The following is a 23,532-nucleotide window of genomic DNA, read 5'->3' as shown; positions in this document are numbered from 1 at the left end:
CTCACTGAAATTTCGAGTAAAATGTAAACGTGGCACGAATAATTAAATTGAACTTAAGGTATCGTGGTATCAGTCTTCTAAACAATGGCAACAAACTGGACACAAAGATTTTTAATATCTAGATGAAAAGTACCACAGAAACTGTTATTTTTGAGTAATGGAATGAAATTTTGATCAGGAAATTCGTGCATGGACTATGTGTTTGTAATTAAGAGCATAATAGAAAAACACAGAGAATTTAATCGAGAGACCCATATGGCCTTATCGACCCTGAGGAAGATTTAGACCATAAAAGCTATGGTGGGCTATGGAAGATTTTGTCTGAATGCTGCTACCCTAGACACCTAATACAGATAGTGAAAAGTCGGCATGAAAATACACAGATTGCATATACATAAGCAGGAATCCATCAGAAAGAACATTTATTAATAAAGATGTAAGTTAAGGATGTGGAATGTTGCCTACTGTAATTAATATTGAAACTGACTTCATTATTGAAACTTCCTCGCAGATTAAAACTATGTGCCCAACCGAGACTCGAACTCGGGATCTTTGCCTTTCGCGGGCAAGTGCTCTACCACCTGAGCTACCGAAGCACGACTCATGCCCGCTCCTCACAGCTTTATTTCTGCCAGTATCTCGTCTCCTACGTTCCAAACTCAGATGGTAGAGCACTTGCCCGGGAAAGGCAAAGGTCCCGAGTTCGAGTCTCGGTCGGGCACACAGTTTTAATCTGCCAGGAAGTTTCATATCAGCGCACACTCCGCTGCAGAGTGAAAATCTCATGCTGGACTTCATTATTGATGGCAACGCAAAGTAAACAATTACGATAGCAACTGATAAGTAGCTGAATGTGCTTTTGTTTGCAGATTATACCGTTACTATTCAAAAGAACGAAAATCACGCTTGAAGATCAGTATAGCAACCGAAACAAATTTGCTAGGAATACAATTTCAAAATTTCTAATAATAAAAAGAAAATAATGGCATTTTGAGAACTGCATTCAGTGAGATAAAACACTGTTTTAAATAATTCAGCTTTAGAACAAATCTCTTAAATCCTTTACTTCAGATGTGATATAAGTTCTGATACTGACAGAAAAACACAGCAATTTCAAGATGTTGTGGTACTGTTAACAGAAGATTAGACCTTAAGTTCAAAAAAAGAGCAACACAAAATTCAATATAGTGATGACAACTTCTGTCATCATATGGAAGCGAAAACTTGGTTACCACAAGAAGAAAGGCTCCTCAGGACGAGGATGGCACACACAAGAAGAGACACGATTAGAAATTAAGATCTTACAGCAGAATTAACTATTTTCAGCATGAATGAAGAAATTGAAAAACGTTGTGAAAATTGGTGACAACTTGTCAAGCGTAAAAAATATCGTAGAAATCCCCAGAAGATTCTGAATTACAAGCCGGACTGGAAATGATATATTGGAAGACTTGAGAAAAGATGGAAATGATTTGGCTTTGTTCTTAGCTTAAGTAGTGTGTAAGTCTAGGACCCGATGACCTAAGCAGTTTCATTCCTTAAGAATTCACACACATTTGAATATTTGAAGATTATTTTTACTGCTCGATACTACTTAACTGTTGCTGAATGACTATCGATGCTCAATATGCAGCCAAACTGAAGAATCAGCTTAGAGAATGGCAGCCCGCATCTCGTGGTCGTGCGGTAGCGTTCTCGCTTCCCACGCCCGAGTTCCCGGGTTCGATTCCTGGCGGGGTCAGGGATTTTCTCTGCCTCGTGATGGCTGGGTGTTGTGTGCTGTCCTTAGGTTAGTTAGGTTTAAGTAGCTGTAAGTTCTAGGGGACTTATGACCACAGCAGTTGAGTCCCATAGTGCTCAGAGCCATTTGAACCATTTTTTTGAGAATGGCAAAAAATAGTAAATAATATGACGTGTGAAAATATAGGATCCTGACGTGCGCTTATTTTTATTGTACTATGCCTTTTATCAGGAAACTTGAGTGGATGTATACAGGGCCAATTATGTGAACTGTAAGGCATCAGCGTAGTGCTTGAAATCACTCTGTCTTCCTGTTTTGAACACACAGCACCGACTAATAATGTGCCAAACGCTATCAGCTGACCAACCACAAAGGTACAGTTTAGAAGTATACACAATTTTAGGGAAGGTAATGGAGACAAGTTCGGCGAGCTGTTAGCTAAGGAAATTCAGACGATCAGTCTCGTCCCAGCAGAATACGATCACTTCATAGACACGGTTAGAACTTGCTCTAAAGCGTCACTTCCAAGAATACGGAGATTTATCTACACGAAAGGGCTTGTCCACGAGACAGCCGCACCCCTGGACCAATATTAATACTCTATTCGGAATCGATCCCTTTGCAGGAGAAACTATTGCACAGCAATCTCATCATCTCAAGAAAATCGAAAGAATGGAGGAAGTTAATGGAGGAAATTGTTATGGGTCGAAGCTGTCGCAAGGTGTACAGACTTTTTAACCGCCTAGCCAGTGACTCCACGAAAACCAACATACATGCAAATGTCAAATCAGATCAAATTGGGCATCAGCTGAAAAAAAGGGAAGGCTCCTGGACCAACGTAATACGAACATAAAAAATAACATAACAGAATGAACCGTACAAAAAGACAGCCGATATATTCAGTATGACTATTGCACAGCAATCTCATCATCTCAAGAAAATCGAAAGAATGGAGCAAGTTAATGGAGGAAATTGTTATGGGTCGAAGCTGTCGCAAGGTGTACAGACTTTTTAACCGCCTAGCCAGTGACTCCACGAAAACCAACATACATGCAAATCAGATCAAATTGGGCATCAGCTGAAAAAAAGGGAAGGCTCCTGGACCAACGTAATACGAACATAAAAAATAACATAACAGAATGAACCGTACAAAAAGACAGCCGATATATTCAGTATGACTATTGCACAGCAATCTCATCATCTCAAGAAAATCGAAAGAATGGAGCAAGTTAATGGAGGAAATTGTTAAGGGTCGAAGCTGTCGCAAGGTGTACAGACTTTTTAACCGCCTAGCCAGTGACTCCACGAAAACCAACATACATGCAAATGTCAAATCAGATCAAATTGGGCATCAGCTGAAAAAAAGGGAAGGTTCCTGGACCAACGTAATACGAACATAAAAAATAACATAACAGAATGAACCATACAAAAAGACAGCCGATATATTTAGTATGACAGAACTCGAATCAGTAAGTGCAAAACACGCTAGGCAGCTGGTTCTCACGGAATATGCCTGGAACATATAAAATTTCAGTGTCGCAACCAAAAAGTGGTTACCCAGTGTTAAAAATACCAAAGATCTGGAGGAAGTATCGGGTCATAGCCATTCTAAAACCTGGAAAAGTCCCAAATACCCTAAGAGCTACAAACCACTTTCATTACTATGCCATTTTCATAGCTTTCTCGATACCAACAGGCTGCCAGAAGTATTTGAGCCTCTCCTGAACTCACAAAAAGCTGACCTCAGTACAGGCAAATGCAGTGGCGGCCAGTGATCGTGTGCTAAAGTGCTACAGCACACCGTATCACACTAAAGCTATGCCATTTCTCTTCGAACGCGAGCCAGAAACCGCATTAAAATTATGCGATTTTTCTCGAATTGGTGCTGGTATGTAAAAGAGACCGCCAAAAATATGTTTTGTAGTGCTGTCAACGCGATAACAAGAAACCGCATTGCCGGCCGGAGTGGCCGTGCGTTTCTAGGCGCTACAGTCTGGAACCGCGTGACCGCTACGGTCGCAGGTTCGAATCCTGCTTCGGGCATGGATGTGTGTGATGTCCTTAGGTTAGTTAGGTTTAAGTAGTTCTAAGTTCTAGGGGACTGATAACCACAGCAGTTAAGTCCTATAGTGCTCAGAGCCATTTGAACCATTTGAAGAAACCGCATTGTCGAGTGCTGAAAATGATTTCAGCCGTGCTGTGAACCACTCAGAGAGGAAACGCAGCTGTCTGTGTGCGACTGCGCATGCTCTGATGTGACGTCATCCCTGCCAATGCTAAAACTGCTGCAGTCCTCACATCAGCTGTGCCCCGCCTTCACGAAGGTCGCTGTTTCGTTTCCATTACGTCTGGAAAACTTTCTGTGCCGGAGTCAACGCTTCACTAAGTTGAAGTCTATTGTCCTTGTTGATGAGTTTTCACGTTGCTGGATTTCGACAGCCTCCTTGCAGTCCCATAGTGGGATGTCTTGTGCAGAATTTTTGTATCTTCGTATTTCATTTTGTGGTTGGTTTCAAGGCAGTGTTCAGCAGCTGCTGATTTTGTGGGCTGTTGGAGGTCGGTGTTTCGTGCAACTTTTTTCAGTTGTGTGAATAGTTTCTGCGACAAATGCATTTCCGTATTTGTATGATATGTAATGCAGTCCAGATTTCCGGAGTCCCGGATCGTCTTTTACTGTCCCTAAAAGGGATTTGGTCTTTACTGTTGGGTGGTAAACATATTTGATATTTTCTCGTAGTAATGTTCTACCGATTTTTCCATATACATTGCTCGCATATAGAATGTAGACTACCTTTTTCAGTTGGACTTCATCGGGTGTTGGCTGTGGTATGATCCTTTGCTTGAAGGCTGGTCGGATTTGGCGGTCGCTATAACTGTTTCTCTAGAACACTTCACTGAAGCGGTCCAGTTCCATACACAGTCAGTGGAGGGGGGAGATGACTGGTATATATATATCACTTTCAATGGTCCAGGACATCAATCAGCAGGAGTAACGTGATGATGGCACTTTACGCTGTCGAAAATTCTTCCCACAGCGATCAATCCGGCATCATGCCCGAGATACTTCGAATCATTGTATTCTTCCTTGCGAAAAAAAATTTCAGTTTTTATCTGCACATGCCGTGAATTCCGAGGGGGGGGGGGGGGGTTAGGCAGAACAATCGACGCTGAGGGTTTCATATCCAAAGTTAAACATAAATTCAGCAGCAGAAAGCAGCGACGTATGTACTTCATTTTTCGTCACTGAGTAACAACAACTTTTTATTTTAATACATTTTTTGTGATCTGATTTCTTGTTATTTTTGTAATATTGTAGCATACTGGGAAGATTTTGACGAGCCGCCGTCGGGCGTTGTTACACAACAGAGATACTGAAGCTGACACAACTCATGGAGCATGGATTCGAGGAAAGAATAATCAGCGGGGCTGTGTTATATGGAAATATCAGCAGCCTACAACGCAGTCAGTCACCGCCTGCAGTTACGGAAAGTGTACGCACTAAGTATATATTATGGCATGTCACAAATGCTTAGGAATCTCATCCAAAACAGATGATTCTTTATCGATTTTAAGGGCAAAGAAACCGATGGAGAACTCAGGAGAATGCGTTCCCGGAGCTTAGTGTCCTGCGCCATTGGTGTTCAATATCTACTCCACTGAGCGGCAACTACCAGAAGACTCTCAAAGTTTTATGTACATCTAAATCACACTCCGCAAGCCACCTAATGGTGTGTGGTGGAGGGTACTTTCGGTACCACTATCTGATCCCTCCAACTCTGTTCGCTCGCGAATAGTGCGTGAGAAGAATGATTGTCGGTATGTCTCTGTATTGGGTCTAATTTCTCGAATTTTCTCCTCGTGGTCAATGCGTGACATGTATGTGGTGGGGAGGGGGGGGGGGGGGAGTAATATGTTGCCCGACTCTTGAAAAGCGCTGTCCCAAAATTTCAACACTAAATACCTCCGTGATGCACAACGCCTCTCTTGTAACGTCTGCCAGTGGAGTTTGTTTAGCATCACCGTAACGCTCTCTCGCCAGCTAAATGATCCCGTGACGAAACGTGCCGCTCTTCGTTGGCTCCTCTATCAGTCCTACCTGATAGGGATCCCAGATAGATGAACAACTCTCAATAATCGTCGAACAAGCGCCTTGTAAGTCACTCCTTTCCTGGATGAGTTACATTTTCTTAAGATTTTTCCGATGGATCTGGTGTCTCCTTTTCCCACTACCTGTTTTCCATGGGCGTTCCACTGAAGCTCGCTCTTGATAGTTACGCCTAGATATTTTGCGGCAGACGCTGTCTCCAGCTGTTTCTCATCAACAGTGTTGCTGTACAGTAGTGGATTTCTTTTCCTATGCATGCGCAATACGTTACATTATTTACGTTCAGGGTCAACTGTCAAAGTCCGCACCATTCATCAATTCTCTACAGGTCGTTCAGCAAATTCTTACTATCTTGTGGGGTTGCTGCTTTGGTACAGACAACTGCATCATCTGCGAATAGCCTTAAAGAGCATCCGACGCTTTCTATTAGACCATTTATATACACTCCTGGAAATGGAAAAAAGAACACATTGACACCGGTGTGTCAGACCCACCATACTTGCTCCGGACACTGCGAGAGGGCTGTACAAGCAATGATCACACGCACGGCACAGCGGACACACCAGGAACCGCGGTGTTGGCCGTCGAATGGCGCTAGCTGCGCAGCATTTGTGCACCGCCGCCGTCAGTGTCAGCCAGTTTTCCGTGGCATACGGAGCTCCATCGCAGTCTTTAACACTGGTAGCATGCCGCGACAGCGTGGACGTGAGCCGTATGTGCAGTTGACGGACTTTGAGCGAGGGCGTATAGTGGGCATGCGGGAGGCCGGGTGGACGTACCGCCGAATTGCTCAACACGTGGGGCGTGAGGTCTCCACAGTACATCGATGTTGTCGCCAGTGGTCGGCGGAAGGTGCACGTGCCCGTCGACCTGGGACCGGACCGCAGCGACGCACGGATGCACGCCAAGACCGTAGGATCCTACGCAGTGCCGTAGGGGACCGCACCGCCACTTCCCAGCAAATTAGGGACACTGTTGCTCCTGGGGTATCGGCGAGGACCATTCGCAACCGTCTCCATGAAGCTGGGCTACGGTCCCGCACACCGTTAGGCCGTCTTCCGCTCACGCCCCAACATCGTGCAGCCCGCCTCCAGTGGTGTCGCGACAGGCGTGAATGGAGGGACGAATGGAGACGTGTCGTCTTCAGCGATGAGAGTCGCTTCTGCCTTGGTGCCAATGATGGTCGTATGCGTGTTTGGCGCCGTGCAGGTGAGCGCCACAATCAGGGCTGCATACGACCGAGGCACACAGGGCCAACACCCGGCATCATGGTGTGGGGAGCGATCTCCTACACTGGCCGTACACCACTGGTGATCGTCGAGGGGACACTGAATAGTGCACGGTACATCCAAACCGTCATCGAACCCATCGTTCTACCATTCCTAGACCGACAAGGGAACTTGCTGTTCCAACAGGACAATGCACGTCCGCATGTATCCCGTGCCACCCAACGTGCTCTAGAAGGTGTAAGTCAACTACCCTGGCCAGCAAGATCTCCGGATCTGTCCCCCATTGAGCATGTTTGGGACTGGATGAAGCGTCGTCTCACGCGGTCTGCACGTCCAGCACGAACGCTGGTCCAACTGAGGCGCCAGGTGGAAATGGCATGGCAAGCCGTTCCACAGGACTACATCCAGCATCTCTACGATCGTCTCCATGGGAGAATAGCAGCCTGCATTGCTGCGAAAGGTGGATATACACTGTACTAGTGCCGACATTGTGCATGCTCTGTTGCCTGTGTCTATGTGCCTGTGGTTCTGTCAGTGTGATCATGTGATGTATCTGACCCCAGGAATGTGTCAATAAAGTTTCCCCTTCCTGGGACAATGAATTCACGGTGTTCTTATTTCAATTTCCAGGAGTGTACATTGTAAGCAGCAACGGTCCTATCACACTTCCCTGTGGTACTCCCGACATTACCTTTAAATTTGTCGATTTAGCCCCGTTAAGAATGACATGTTGAGTTCTATCTGGAAGAAAGTCTTGAATCCAATCGCAGGTTTGCTCCGATACTCCGTAAGCTTGTATTTTTTTATTAATTATTAAATGGCAATGCGGGACGGTGTCAAATACCTTACTGAAATCAAGGAACATGGCATAAACCTGGGCGCCCTTGTCCACTGCGCTGTGGATCTCATAGTGGAACAGAGCGAGCTGAGTTTCGCAGGATCTGTTTGTAGAATCCATACTGATTTTTATAGAGGAGACGTTCATTTTCCAAGAACGTTTCATTCTTGAACATAAAACATGTTCCATATTCTACAACATATTGGCGTCAACGATTTAGATCTATAATTGTGTGGATCTGTCTTATTGCCTCTCTTAAAAACGGGAATGACCTGTGCTTTTTTCCAGTCTCTTGGTACCTTTCGTTGCTCAAGCGATCTACGATAAATTACTGCTAGAAGGCTGTGGTGTTAAGCTCATGCAAATAACTTTAAGACCATGGAGAAGAAATTATGAGAAACTCTTGTGCCATTGGCTGCCTACTACAAGGAAACCCAACTCAAACCGAATCTCTAGATGAGCCAAACATATGTTTTTCACTTAACATACTGTTGTCAAAGACACTACAAGTATCACGGGAGGTTTTACGGCCGGAGCATCGCGCAACCACAAAATACTTGGGTGGCACCTCAGATTGAGCACTCACTTAAGTAAACACTATATGAACACAAATCATAAAGTAGTTGCTATAAACAACATAGTGCCCAGAGTAGCAGGCATTATATGAGCTACAAAACCCGGGACAGAAAGGACTACACCATTATGGTCGTGCTAGCCAGCTGCGGAGTCGCGTATACAGGGTGTTACAAAAAGGTACGGCCAAACTTTCAGAAAACATTCCTCACACACAAAGAAAGAAAATATGTTATGTGGACATGTGTCCGGAAACGCTTACTTTCCATGTTAGAGCTCATTTTAGTTTCGTCAGTGGTACTGTACTTCCTCGATTCACCTCCAGTTGGCCCAATTGAAGGAAGGTAATGTTGACTTCGGTGCTTGTGTTGACATGCGACTCATTGCTGTACAGTATGTTTGGGCACTGTGAACTCTGCCCAAGCACCTGCACTGTTGAGGATTTCATGAAGGCTAAACCAGATGCATTAGGCGTACCCGGCGTTTAGTCCAATACATCTTAGTCCCATTGTATTAAATGTTATACATTTTCTTATACACAGTCTGCAGCCTTTAGATGTGGCCGGTTTTTGGTCAAATGTTTCTGAATCCCGTTATATTACATGTTATACTTTTCCCTATACCCAGTTTCCACTTCTACATATTTTATCTTTACCATTTCGTACGTTGTTTATTGGTATATACAGTGCTCGATGCTTAAGAAGAGATTAAAGAAATAAATGGCGTACTTAATAGTGCAACTCCGTGAATATACGTAGTTGAAGTTATGCACGTAATACGTCTTCTTAAAATATCTGAAATCAGGAATATCTATGGGGAGTAGTTATGAGACATATTTTCGCAATGATAATTTTGTTACAAATTGAAGATTTTTGCTAATTTAGATGTCCTTACGATATAATGTTAAGTAACTTTGCACTGGAAAGGAAAATAAAAGAGACAACCTCGCCGCAACATAATACCTAAAGTTTGTATGCAGATGTAACAACTATTTTCGGGCACTCTCTGATTTCTAAGTAGCACAATGAAACATTGTATTGTAAATAATACATTATCTATAAATGTTTAAATAAAAAAGGCAAACATTGAACAAAAAGAAACAAAAGACGGGACGTCACAGTGACATGCAGACACAGAGAGGAACTTGAGAATGGAGGAACTTGATTAAAGCATTGGAAAAATAAGAACGTAAGTGCAGTTACAGCAGCAGGTCTTAACATCTGGACCTAGGTTTTCTGAAATGGCGGAATGGTTTCAACTCTGAATACTGTGAAGTCGATTGTGTCATTGATACCTGAGTGTATTGATCACGATGAATCTCTCTTACCTACAAAGATGCTGTAGGTGATGATGATGTGGATGATGGAATTGGCGAAGCTGGTGAGCACCAGGCCGGTCACCACAAAGCACCCTCCAGTGACAGCCACCTGTCTCATCGAGAACTTCTTCAGCAGCGGTCCGGTGAACAGACCTGGAAAGGCACGTATTTTCCACTCAAATCAAACAATTATACAGAGGAATTGTGTTCCGACATGAAATTGTATCGTTCATAGCCCTTAAACATTAGAAATCTGAAATTTACAGAAAATATAGATTATGATAGAACAGACACTAAGGTGTACTAGCTTTCCGTAGTATATGCTTGTCTTTATCCCCATCGCTGAGGTAATGTCATACTAGAACACTCCATCGAAAACAGGTGGCGAGGATAACTTGTCTACATCCGTTCCGCAAGTCAACGTACTCCACGCCCTGTTACTTTAGCATATGGAGGGAGGAAAAATTGTCACTTGTATGGGTGTATAGGTGCGATACTCTCTCTTATCCGATTCTCAGGATAATCACGCGGCTTATAATGACGAAGGCAATAAAATTGTTCCAAAATCTACTTTTAATATCTATCTCTGAATTAACTCAATTTAATTATCCAATGGGCCCACAGTCTTGAAGACATCTCTTATAGATATTGTGTAAAAAAATCCAGATTACTGTTATACTAGTTTAATGTTTTTATTGTGATGGATCCATTTCGGTTAGTTTGCATCTTCAGACCATCCGGAAAGTTGCATAATATTTTTTTTGTTTTTTTATAATTTTGTTTATTTCTGGTATAAAAATTTGGCTATTGTATCCATATATATCAGCAGTGGACGCTGTCACTTTGTATTGTATTACAGTACCGTATAGATTTGAAATTCCTATGCTATAAGCTGTCTTGTAATTTACTGCTGCTGTTAATTTCCTTTCCTGTAATATTTGTAATGATGACTCACAGGTAATAGAAATAAACAACAAAAAATCTCAAAGCCCTGGGGTAGGTTCATACAAAGCAGTGAGGCTTATTACTGAGAATGGAATACAGTCCTTTAAGAATAAGTTAAAGATGTGGTATGGCATCAGGTGTGCACAGAAAGAGATGCTAATGTCAAATTCAATTTATTCCATGGTCAATTTGTATCAATATTTGAAAGTAACTTTCCAAACCACCTATCCATTAAATTCCATTAGAGAAACCAGTAAGTCATAGGTAGATAAGGTAACTAAAACGTCATGTAAGAGGAAGAGATATATAGGCCAGAATAAGTCAAGGTCAAACATTACATCCCTACAACAAAACATACTGTGGTATTTTACGGAAAGTTATTAACAAGTCAAGAATTCTGTATGCCGTGACATAAATTAATAACCCAGATAATAAAATAAAAATTATCTTTGATATTGCCAAATCGGAGAGAGGACAACCAGTCAATACACAAGATATATCCTAATAATTAAACTAAATAACAATGTGGTGACTGATAATTCACAAGTTGTGAGCAGTTTTAACAATAGCTTTCTAAATTTAGCACCATAATGGTTCAGTAGAAGAAGCAGCAGGATATATTAAAAATATCATTCCACAAAACTTGAAGCAACAAGAAGTACCAACATCCTTCACTGAAATTAGAAGAATTATAAAAATTGTAAAAAATGATAATATGGTGTTGATGAGACTTAAAACAGAATTATAAAAAGTTATTCTAACAACTACCATCTTTGGGGATATATGTAATAATCACTGGACCCACGAATTTTCCGGAGACAGAATAAAATGTTAAACCTCCTTATAAAAAAGTCCAATTTCCTTACTCAGATCTTTTTCCAGAATGTTCGAAACAGTAATGTACTCAAGAGAAGTCTCACGTTTAAGTAGAAACAATTTACCTAGCATATCCCAATTTGGATTTCAGAAAGGTTACTCGATGGAGTTTGCTATTTATACATTTACTCAGCAAATATTACATGCGTTATATTATAAAATATCCCCAGTTAGCACTTACTGTGATCTTTCCAAGGCAAGTCGATTATGTTACACTCTTCGAGAAAATCAAGTGTTGTGAAATGGATTGTTTTTACATAGAATTTGTTTGACTCTTACTTAGCAAATCGAATGCAGAAAGTTGTGCTAAATAATTCAGACAGTGCTGGAAAGGTAGAAAATTTTAGTGGTTGGGGAGAAATCGCAAAGGGAGTCCCACAAGCTTCAATTTTGGGTTCACCCCTATTCCTTATACAGGTTTATTTCTCTCAGTAATCGTCAATCGCATTTTCCTCACCGATTAGGCAGGTAATTGCAATTTTGTTTTTGCATTGTCTAGGTGGAGTCAGTCCAAACAAATTCTGCTCATCACATCTATCGTGCGAGGCCCAGTGTCAAATGCAAAGTGTCTGTTTTGTTCCAGTTACAAACAAAATTATTTTTAAAGTGGAATTGTACTTGCGCATTCGACATAGGGGACCAAGATTAGTGCAGAGCGATAATTTTTATCCCGAGTGTATTAACAGGGATGAAACTCGAAGAATAACCGGTACTCCAGCAGTGAAAGCCGGCCCGCGCTGAATGCTACAGCTATGCATGCAGAGCTGCTGAGTCGCTGCAGGTTTGCTGTTTGTTCTTCGTGTTTTACTGTTCCTGTTAATCACATTGATGAAACAAATATCGGATTAGATTAATTTTGGAGCGCTCTATCAACGTGTATGTAAAATTCCGATTGAATTTTGTTTTTTAACGGGAAACAAATCGACGCTTCTTGTTGACAATGTGCGTCACATGGAACACGTGATGAGCAGTAACTGTTTGAGCTGACTGCAGCTACACAACGCAAAAACAAAACTGAAAAGATTTGCCGAAACGCCAGAGAAAATGCCCATGCCAACTCTTTGGAGAGACACCCAGTGTATGTGAAAGAATTTCCATTTAACATTCAACTAGCTGAAGCGGTACTTTTTGGAGACTATACTACTATTACAATAAATCCCATTATAGAGCAAACAACAGAAGAGATCGTTAATGATGTTTTTCAAGGAATTATGAAGTGCTTATTTGAAAATGGACTCACCCTAAATTTTGAAAAAGCACGCTTATGCAATTCTGTACAACAGATAAAGTCATACGAACATTTGATGCACCTCAGTAACAGGAATTATTAAATAGGGTAGAATACAACAAATTTTTTAGTGTATGTATATATGAAAACTTGAACTGGAGGAAGCATATTTAAACAGTTAAGTTCAGCTACTTTTGCTCTTCATATAATGTGTAGCCTTGGAAACAAACGAATCATCCTCCTCTTTTGCACATCTCCACTCAGTGATGGCTTTTGGGATAATTGTCTGGATTAACACACCACTTTGAAAGACAGCACTGATTTCACAAAAGCCAGCAGTAAAATTAGCATGTGACGATCACATGCAATTGTCATGTAGCTACCCCTGCAAGGAGTTACGCATTTTAACTGCACCATCACAATACAAATGTTCGCTACTCAAATTCGTCATAAATGCACTCCGTCCGGAGGCCAAAAGTGACCCATCGGGAAATCCGACCGCCGTGTCATCCTCAGTGCTATAGGAGGGGCGTGGGGTCAGCACTCTGCTCTCCCGGTCGTTATGATGGTTTTCTTTGACCGGAGCCGCTACTATTCTGTCGAGTAGCTCCTCAGTTGGCATCATGAGGCTGTGTGGACCCCGAAAAATGGCAACAGCTCATGGCGGCTTGATGGCCACCCATCCAAGTGCCGAACACGCCCGACAGCGCTTAACTTTGGTGATCTCACGGGACCCGATGTACCCACTGTGGCAAGGCTGTTGCCCCAAATTCGTCATAAATAATCTATCATAATTTGAGAAGAACAGTAATATCTATATCTACAACACTACAGGAAAATATGGACTTTATTATCCGTTATTGGAACTGACAACGGTTCAGAAAGGAATTCAGCATGTAGCAACACAAGTTTATGATTATTTGCTCAATATACTAAAACAGGTAGAAAAGGAACGATTTGACATACTTAAACCCAAATTTTGGATTGTCTAAGCTGCTGCAGTGACTATACGGAATTTCACTTGGAGAAATTCCAAATTTTTACTTACTCAAGTAGACAGAGGTTGTAGATCAACTATGGTCACATAGCTTTGACTGAGACACCATTAACCCAACATCAAATTGAATTACATCAAACTCTCAGTTTTGACCTAAGGTATAGATGAAGTTTCCCTTGGTTTTAAGACGAAACTGTCATATTCTGTTAAGAAACTTCGATTCACCCCATTCTCAGTCCAGTGTGACATAGCTAAGATCCAAGAAATAGCCGAACCTACACCTGCGTACAGCATACACAGCGAGAAAAGAAAGCAACTCATAGACAACAAGAGAGTAACGCAATCATCGGTCGCACTCACCAGAGAAGTTCATGACTGCCATCATGACGTTCATTATGACGGCTGCACTTGTCGTCTTGTGCCCCAATGAGATCAGCTTGTCTCCAAATAACACGCTGAACACGGAGATGAGGGCTTGGCTAGTCATCTGCAGAGAAACAATAAAACATAAATAGTGGCATCACAAAATTGTCCACTCCCCGACCACAATATTACTGCTCTCGGCCTCCTGTGGCCGTTACTAGGAACATGTGGGGACGCTACCGTAAACAAGTACGATGGTCCAGAATGAGATTTTCACTCTGCAGCGGAGTGTGCGCTGATATGAAACTTCCTGGCACATTAAAACTGTGTGCCCGACCGAGACTCGAACTCGGGACCTTTGCCTTTCGCGGGCAAGTGCAATACCAACTGAGCTACCGAAGCACGACTCACGCCCGGTCCTCACAGCTTTACTTCTGCCAGTATCTCGTCTCCTACGTTCCAAACTTTACAGAAGCTCTTCTGAGAACCTTGCGGAACTAGCACTCCTGAAAGAAAGGATACTGTGGAGACATGGCTTAGCCACAGCCTGGGGGATGTTTCGAGAATGAGATTTTCACTCTGCAGCGGAGTGTGCGCTGATATGAAACTTCCTGGCAGATTAAAACTGTGTGCTCGACCGAGACTCGAACTCGGGACCTTTGCCTTTCGCGGGAAAGAGCTTCTGTAAAGTTTGGAACGTAGAAGACGAGATACTGGCAGAAATAAAGCTGTGAGGACCGGGCCTGAGTCGTGCTTCGGTAGCTCAGTTGGTATTGCACTTGCCCGCGAAAGGCAAAGGTCCCGAGTTCGAGTCTCGGTCGGGCACACAGTTTTAATCTGCCAGGAAGTTTCAAGTACGGTGGTGTCTTAAGAAAATGCGTCGCACTGTGATTCTCGTCAAAAACCACGATAAAAACTAGGGATACTTCGATCGAACCGCCTTAACTCCCAAATGCAATAATACTGAGGTCGACTAATACAATGATTGTTGAACGTTACAGTTACGCCAGCCTTTGTTTACCCTGTATCGATACAGTATTTTTGCTATTCAAGTTTCACTTAGAACTCTTTCAAAATAAAAAAGAAAAGAATAGAGGCAGTAGTTGATTGCATACTTTTTTGGAGCTCTGTGGTGGCTGCCGCCTTTCAAGAGACTATGTATAATGACAGATCTGTATTTATATTTAACAGCCATAGATTGAGAGACGTAAACAACGAGCAAACGGTGATTTTCTCTCGAGTGTCGAACATATGATAAATCGCTGTGTTATTGGTACAGTGTGTCACACATCCGAAGCTCGTTTCCCATTAATCACGTGCTGTCAGTTAACTTGCATATGGAAAAGCGGAATGAATTTATTTCAGGAACAATCTCACAATAATTTGCGGAGGGCGATTATTTTGTGAATCCAAGACTCACCGCACTGTGTTTAATGTAGAAATAACGCAACATTTATCGGAAATACTGAATATCTTGGTTATTAAAGAATAATTGTTTTCGTAACAGACGGCTGGGAGTGGCATTAACTACCACGCCCTGATCGTTGTATCGTTTAGTTTCATAATTAATTGTTATTGATCCTCTGAAAATTAAGAGCGCGGTTCTGGCGCTGCAGTCTGGAACCGCGGGACCGCTACGGTCGCAGGTTCGAATCCTGCCTCGGGCGTGGATGTGTGTGATGTCCTTAGGTTAGTTAGGTTTAACTAGTTCTAAGTTCTAGGGGACTAATGACCTCAGCAGTTGAGTCCCATAGTGCTCAGAGCCATTTGAACCATTTTTGAAAATTAAGAGAGGAGCCCGCTGGAAAATCATTCGATATAACAGAGACGCCGACTTTTTTATAAATTCCTAAATTTTCGTGGCAGTTACATTAATCAAGTGGCCGGCCGGTGTGGCCGTGCGGTTAAAGGCGCTTCAGTCTGGAACCGCGTGACCGCTACGGTCGCAGGTTCGAATCCTGCCTCGGGCATGGATGTGTGTGATGTCCTTAGGTTAGTTAGGTTTAATTAGTTCTAAGTTCTAGGCGACTGATGACCTCAGAAGTTAAGTCGCATAGTGCTCAGAGCCATTCATCAAGTGTCAATGCCAATGACATCGAGTCATCCAGATTGTAGTGAGATTCACATACCGCAGAATAAATTAAGTGGTCCTATGTCACAAAGAAACAGTGACGCCTAGAAAATAAATTTGTATGTTTAGGTAAAATTTTCTGGGAACATTCGTAAACATTGGAAAAAGTTACCTGAAAATTCCACCTCTTGCAAGACACCTTGGATTTAAATTCTCTTACATTTGTGTTATATTTAGTGGGTTTGTATTTTATTTACATATCTGCAAAATTTTGCAAAATAATAAAACTTTTTTTACGCCATCATATAAGTAAGACTCCGACTCCCCCCCCCCCCTGCCCCTTCCTATTACTGCGCGCAGTAACTGCAGAAACGTGAACTATGGCAACATAATTACCAAATACGTCCAAACAGGATCAATGTGCTATTACTATTTCTTAGCTGCTGAAAGACGAACACCGGTAGACACCCACTAGAGATTGGAGAATGCGTACGGGTCCGAAAAACACCACTGTGGAATGTTGCTCCAAGTTCCGTGCTCGTCGCGACGCGGCACAAGAACCGGTAGATCCGAGAGGCCAGCCTTATCGAAATGGGAGACACTCTTGCATCCGCCCTATAGTCCTCATCTCTCCTCATGCGATTATTACACCTCCCGTCCTTTAAAAGAGTCCTTGAAGGGTCGACGATTCCTGTCGGAAGAGGATGATCAGCGGGCAGTTATGAATTTGTTGACACAGTAGGACACTGTGTTTTATCAAACGGGTATCATCTTCCAGGTGCGTCAGTGGGGCGATTGTCTCAGTGCCCTCGGTGATTTTTCCTAAGGGGCGTTCCAATTCTGGACTGCACGGCCTACGAACTGAAGCTTTTCGATCGTCCCTTAAACTTATTGTTACAACAGTCGTGGCCAGTAACATGATATGAAGGCTTTTTAGTGGACGGTGTAATTATGAGATTTTACAGTCGCACGGTGTGTCAAACTGGAAACATCATCTGCAAAACGATTTCTCGTTGTATCTAACCTGTACTTGACAACGATTTTAATGCCGCTCTCTCAGTTCATAAAAACTGTATAAAGCTTTCCGAAAAGTTATCTTTAGAGGTTAGACGAAACAAACTTAAAGAATAAAGGCATTTGCCCTAGAATGAATAGACATACATGGTCAGTGAAACGATGGCAACATAGGTCTACAGAGATTAAAAATAATACAATGTGGTCTCATTTGTCTAGCAGCTGTTTTCGTTAACTCGTATGAAAGTGTCGTTTCTTATTTATTTTTTTCATGTCTTCATTTTCGCAGGAATCTATATTTAGTTGCATGTCTTCCATGAAAGTACTAATAAGTAATTCCGCGGCGGGAAGGCGTACCGGTCCCCGGCACGAATCCGCTCGGCGAATTAGTGTCGAGGTCTGGTGCGCCGGCCAGCCTGTGGGTGGTTTTTAGGCGGTTTTCCATCTGCCTCGGCGAATGCTGGCTGATTCCCCTTATTCCGCCTCAGTTAAACTACGTCGGCGATTACTGCGCAAACAGTCTGCACGTACGCGTACACCATAATTACTCTACCACGCAAACATTTGGGGTTACTCATGTCTGGTATGAGACGTTCTATGGGGGGGTCCACTACGGGCCGAACCGCACAATAAGCCTGGGTTCGGTGTGGGGCGGGGGCGGGGTTGGTGGACTGCTGTGGCCTGTTGTGGGGTTGTGAACAACTGAGGACTACGGCAGGCCGAAGCCTCTCCATCGTTTCTGGGTCCCCGGTTCAGTACACACACAATACACTAATAAGTGAATCGTACTCAGCACTATTTTGGTTGATTTGCAGTGTGTATAACATAAAAATTGAAAACAAACAAAGAAACATAATGTATCCGCGTAGAAACTCGACACTACGACTATCGGATTACCGTTCTGTACTCTTTCCTCCTGTGCCAACCGCTACCTGGAAACTACGGTGACACAAATGGCTCGTGCCTTGTAAGACCCGATCTAGAAACGCAATTTTTTTTCTTAACGCTCCCTCTTCTGTCACTATTTTCCGCCCAAGCCACAATTTTGTAAATCTGTGATGACGAGTAGGCGCGGTTCCCTCGCCAGTGTGGAATGTTGCAGCGTTTTCCCCTTCAAACGAAGAAAACGAATTACATGACTTTATCATTGAGCTTAGGCTCCTTTTTTTCTCGTCTAGCTAAGTGCTGCGGCACTGTGGCGCGAGAATTTAGATGTGTGCCAGGACTGCACACTTGTACCAACATAATATTAATTACTTCACTTTCTTCGAGGCGACAAATTAAGTTTTGTGACTACCTCTCGTCTATAATGAGCTAAGATAATTAATAAATAGATGCTCATTTTAGAACTGGTATGGGCAAAGTTTTTAATTCACTGTTTGGCTATCGTAAAGTTATGGCTGCTTTCATTAGCCACTAAATGTTCTCCACCTATCCCATAACGAACCATAATTGTCCTGATTTCAGAAGTGGATAATAATTAGCTAAACTGTTCAGGTGTCAGGCAGTACTTACGTAATTTAGGGCGACCCCCAAGACAATCATCCAGCCCCAGCCTCCATCGGGTGGAACGATTTCGTACTCAGCCGTTTTCATTGCAGTCATCTTCACATCTGAAAAAAAAATACATCAATAACCGTTACTGTTGAATGAGTAATAGTTGCAAGATAACTTCCCTAGTGCGTTCAGTAAGTATGTCTGCAGCTAGTCATAAAATTATTATATGGTATTTTCAGTTCCACATGCTATGTTACATAATACTTAAAACTAAATATTGAATATTAAACTACTGCTAGTAAGTGTTACACAAATTTAAATCTGTGATCTAAAATATGCAATGTCACTAAACACTTGTAAAAATAGTTCGGGCAATTGTCACGTTGCAGAAACAGCATTCATTTAACACCAAACAATGAAACACGTGGTTGCTCTTAAATACCTCCTGGATTTCAGGAGACGACTACATGAAATTAGACACATGTCAGTGGCTAGAACATCTCTATAATTTTTAACGCACATTACAGATTCTCAACATGGCCACCGTTCGTGACGCAGCAGACGCGAACTAATTAAATCTCACAATATGCAGCGAATGATTCGTCTATATATTCAAACGCGCTTTCCCCTAATAACGTACTCTGGAATTACCCCACGACACGACGCACATTACGAATTTCTCCAGTGACAGGTGTCATTTTTCTGTATGTCTTGTACGTTACGTGCAATCATCATCTGGGAACTTGGAGGTAGTAATGAATAGCCCTGCACTTATAGGCACAATGTATTCATTTAATTGCCATATCTTGTACTGGCACGAAATGGGTTAGAACGGGGATTAAAAATAATTTGACTACAGGCATATCATAAAGAGTGCTCGCATGGGTCAAACAGTCCAGATTTATTGCTCATAGAAGAAGAAACAGACCAACACTTTCCGAACAGCCCTTAGCCCTTGAAGGCACAGCTGTATCGACCGGCTGCCGTGTCATTCTCAGACTTAGGCTTCGCCGGATGCGGATACAGAGCGACATATGGTCAGTACATTGCACTCCCTGCCGTTGTCAGTTTTCGTGACCGCTGCCGCTACTCCGCTACCAAGTAGCTCCTCAATTGGGCTCACAAGGGCTGACTGCAGGCCGCTTACCAACAGTACTCGACAGACACGGAAGGTGACCCATCTAACAAGGGGAGGCCGCCAATTGCGAAATTCAGATTCGATTCATACTGCGCATAATAAAAGCTCATGGCCAGAGGTGTAATGTGGCAAAGCACTAAGATGCACTTCTCAGCTGTTGTCGAGAAAATCGACAGTTAAAAGAAACCGTTGTGGTGAAATACTCTCTACGATTAATGATTTCCTGCAGCGTCGTGGCGCAGCGGTAAGCGCTCGGGTTCGTAATCCAAAGGTCCCCGGATCGAATCTCGCGCCATGCAACATTTTTTTTAGTATTTGTTTTTTTAATTCAAATATATATATATATATATATATATATATATATATATATATATATATATATATATATATATATATATATATCGTGGGGTCTCTACTCTAATTCGAACGTTTGACTTACATTATATGTATTCGTTTCGGAATATCGTTTCTACGTCTTCCGTTAACTACACGTGTAAACATTATGAAGACAATTAATAACATTTGTGAAATACAACTTTGTTTGCGGAAAACATAATCATGTTCGAAGTCGCCAGTTTTTCCACGACAAACGACTTTCAACAACTTATTAAATGCATAATTGTTGCAACTGATTGCCGGGAATTTTATATATATATATATATATATATATATATATATATATATATATATATATATATATATTGAATTACAAAAAAAAAATACTAAAAAAAAAGTGCATGGCACGTAATTCGATCCGGCGACCTTCGGATTGCGAACCCGAGCGCTTACCGCTGCGCCACGACGCCGTAGGAAATTGTAAATCGTAGAGAGTATTTCACCGGAACGGTTTCTTTTAACCGTCGATTTTCTCGACAACGGCTGTGAAGTGCATCTTGGTGCTTTGCCACATTACACCTCTGGCCATGAGCTTTTATTATGCGCAGTATGAATCGAACCTGAATTTCACAATTGGCGGCCTCTCCTTGTAAGTACTAGCCATCCCGCCCGGTTGGCCGTGCGATCTAATGCACGGCTTTCCGGAGTGGGAAGGAGCGCCTGGGCCCCGGCACGAATCCGCCCAGCGAACTTGTGTCGAGTTCCGGTGAGCAGGTCAGTCTATGGATGGTTTTTAGGCGGTTTTCCATCTGCCTCGGCGAATGCGGGCTGGTTCCCCTTATTCTGCCTCAGCTACACTATGTTGGCGATTCCTGCGCAAACAAGTTCTTCACGTACGCGTACACTATTACTCTACCACGCAAACATAGGGTTTACACTCGTCTGGTGTGAGACGTTCTTTTTTTTTTGGGGGGGGGGGGTCCACCGGGGGCCGCGGAGGGGTGAAGAGGACTGCGGTAGTCGTCGTGGGGTTGTGGGCCACTGCGGCTGCGGCTGGGACGGAGCGTCTCCGTCGTTCCTAGGTCCCCAGTTAACATACATACAACATGTACTACCTAAACCCGATTGTTCTTAACTTGTGATATTACGGGAATCGGTATTACCACTGTGGTAAGCGCATTGGCATTTCTTATAGGAAAAAAAAAAAGAAAGATAAAGCGGTACACGTAAGAGTAAGAATCGCGCTCTGAGGGTTTCACAGGCACTTGATTATGTACACAGACAGTTCATGTATAGGTTTTGATCAGTTTGCAAGCATCAAAATATGTGACAAACATAGCCACATCTTTTGACTGCAGTGACTTACAGGCTTAGTTTTTGCGTCGTAAAGGACTGTAGACCTACGTATTTGACACTAATTTCAACTTTACACCCCTTCCTGTTCATGAGGAAAACAGACAACCAAAGAGACAGATGGACAATAAATGGCAAAAAAATATTTTTTTATGTGATATAGTTACAAAAAACTATTTTAGGAATTTTTCTTTGCTTGTACTGTGAAACTTTGCTTCTTGTCATATCTCATGGTTCTCAGTCACGGGAAGCACCAATACTGAGTTTTCAGGTATCAAAATATGTGGCATAAATGCCGTATCTTTTCATTGTATTGACTTAAAAGCTCAAATTTTTTATTCCCCAAGGAACCGTACACTTGTATTTGAGAAATTCCAGCATGATACCTCTACCCCTTCCTGAGAAAAAGGGACATTAACAGACCGACAGACAGACGGACAGCAAAGGTTCCGTTTTCACGTATTGAAGTACCGATCCCTAAAAACGAAAAGAAGTGCACAGATCAGTCACAATCGTTGTGATTATTTGTTTGCTTTTCAATATTATCTCTACCGATTTTAATTTGTAATTCATCTTAGTAAACAATGCGTTAAATTTGGAAGTTTCCACACCTTCAAGGCGACCACCATGTGGAGTTTCCTTAAGTGGCAGCAATGGACTTGCTATAAGACAGATTCGGTAAAACTTCCCATCTACGTTTCGCATTGACATAGCTGTTAAGGCTTCGGTGCATAGTCTTTTATTGTCATGCAAGTGCATGGGTGAACTCGTCAAAGACATGATTTCTTCATGATGCTGATACATTGCACAGCCAAAACGTCTATAGGATTCCAAAAGACGCTTAATATACCTTCCCATATTGGTGCCACAGTTATGAATATTTTACTGCATCGTGATCTGCGTGATGCCATTCCATCGACAGTTTTTCAGAGTCAGCTCATAATAAGTTAGTCCCCATCTACCACGTATCGCGACATCAGCTACGAACAGTACAGAATTTGTATTTGGCGGATGCTGGACTCAAAACCCCGACCAGATTGTAGCGAATACCAGGATGCTTCCTTTGAAAAGAATGAGGCTGATTTACTCGTATATTTTTGTTTAGCGTGAAATGGTGTTTCATATCTATGCCCTCGAATTTATGGGACGATAAGACACGAACTTCCTTCCTTTTTTGCACTATCATGTCAAACTGTTTGGAAAGATCTTTTCTCCTTTCAAGAGCTGAACCCGTTTAATGAATGTTAATGGCTTTGCGTTGGTCAACATTTGACGTCCCCAGTGGGCATGAAGCTTCACATCAGTATAGTATATGTGATAATCCAGTGGAAATCGCCACTCAGATAGTGTGGAGCGCCCACAATAAGATACACAAAACTATTTTTCGAACTTTCATCACTGTACATATGACTTTCACGTTTCAGCTTTAGAGGTCATGATTCCATAAAAGTCCAATGTTTAACATGATCGTTAAACCCATTTTCCCAAACAGTATACTGCTGGACCAAGGTGATGGAACGTGCTGATGTTCCCAAAACGTGTAGCAGAAGGTTAGAAGATCGACGACAAAGAGAAATCAGATATAAAATAGTCTGTAATATTGTTCACAAGATAAAGTGTGGGAGGTGCTACATTCTGGCAGCCTCTAGAACATCATCTAAGCTGGCTGGCAATTCTTTTGAGGAAAAACCTCTACCTCTATAAGCACTTAGCGGAATCATGTGGCCATAGAGGCCGCCGTCAGCTTTTTCATATCGTAGCTGCGGACATATAGACTTCAGTGCAGCTGACCACTCTCTAGTTCATTTTTTCAGAAGACCAAAAATTGATCATTGTACGATTTGGAAACATATTATGGAATTGTCAGCTGAAGTCATCATTTAAAATCATTCTCTTTTCTTCTGTTGTGC

The 23,532-nt window shown here is 42.4% G+C and overlaps 1 protein-coding gene across 4 annotated transcripts in view; it reads right to left on the bottom strand.

Moving 5' to 3' along the window:
• LOC126263167 (monocarboxylate transporter 2-like) overlaps positions 1-23,532 on the bottom strand; it is a 257,848-nt gene that overhangs the window by 45,234 nt on the left and 189,082 nt on the right. For 3 of the 4 annotated variants that reach the window (XM_049960214.1, XM_049960212.1, XM_049960213.1), the window contains 3 exons: positions 18,814-18,911; positions 14,211-14,337; positions 9,814-9,957 (listed from right to left, as the gene is read on the bottom strand). The exons of the other annotated variant lie outside the window; for it this stretch is intronic. In XM_049960214.1, coding sequence (XP_049816171.1) covers positions 9,814-9,957; positions 14,211-14,337; positions 18,814-18,903 — 361 coding nt within the window. In that variant the 5' untranslated portion in view covers positions 18,904-18,911. The remainder of the gene's footprint in view (positions 1-9,813; positions 9,958-14,210; positions 14,338-18,813; positions 18,912-23,532) is intronic. 4 annotated transcript variants of the gene reach the window in all.

Source organism: Schistocerca nitens, chromosome 6, assembly GCF_023898315.1.
Source record: "Schistocerca nitens isolate TAMUIC-IGC-003100 chromosome 6, iqSchNite1.1, whole genome shotgun sequence".
NCBI lineage: Eukaryota > Metazoa > Arthropoda > Insecta > Orthoptera > Acrididae > Schistocerca > Schistocerca nitens.
Note: the sequence above shows the minus strand (reverse complement) of the source record. Positions and strands in the feature narration are given on the sequence as shown.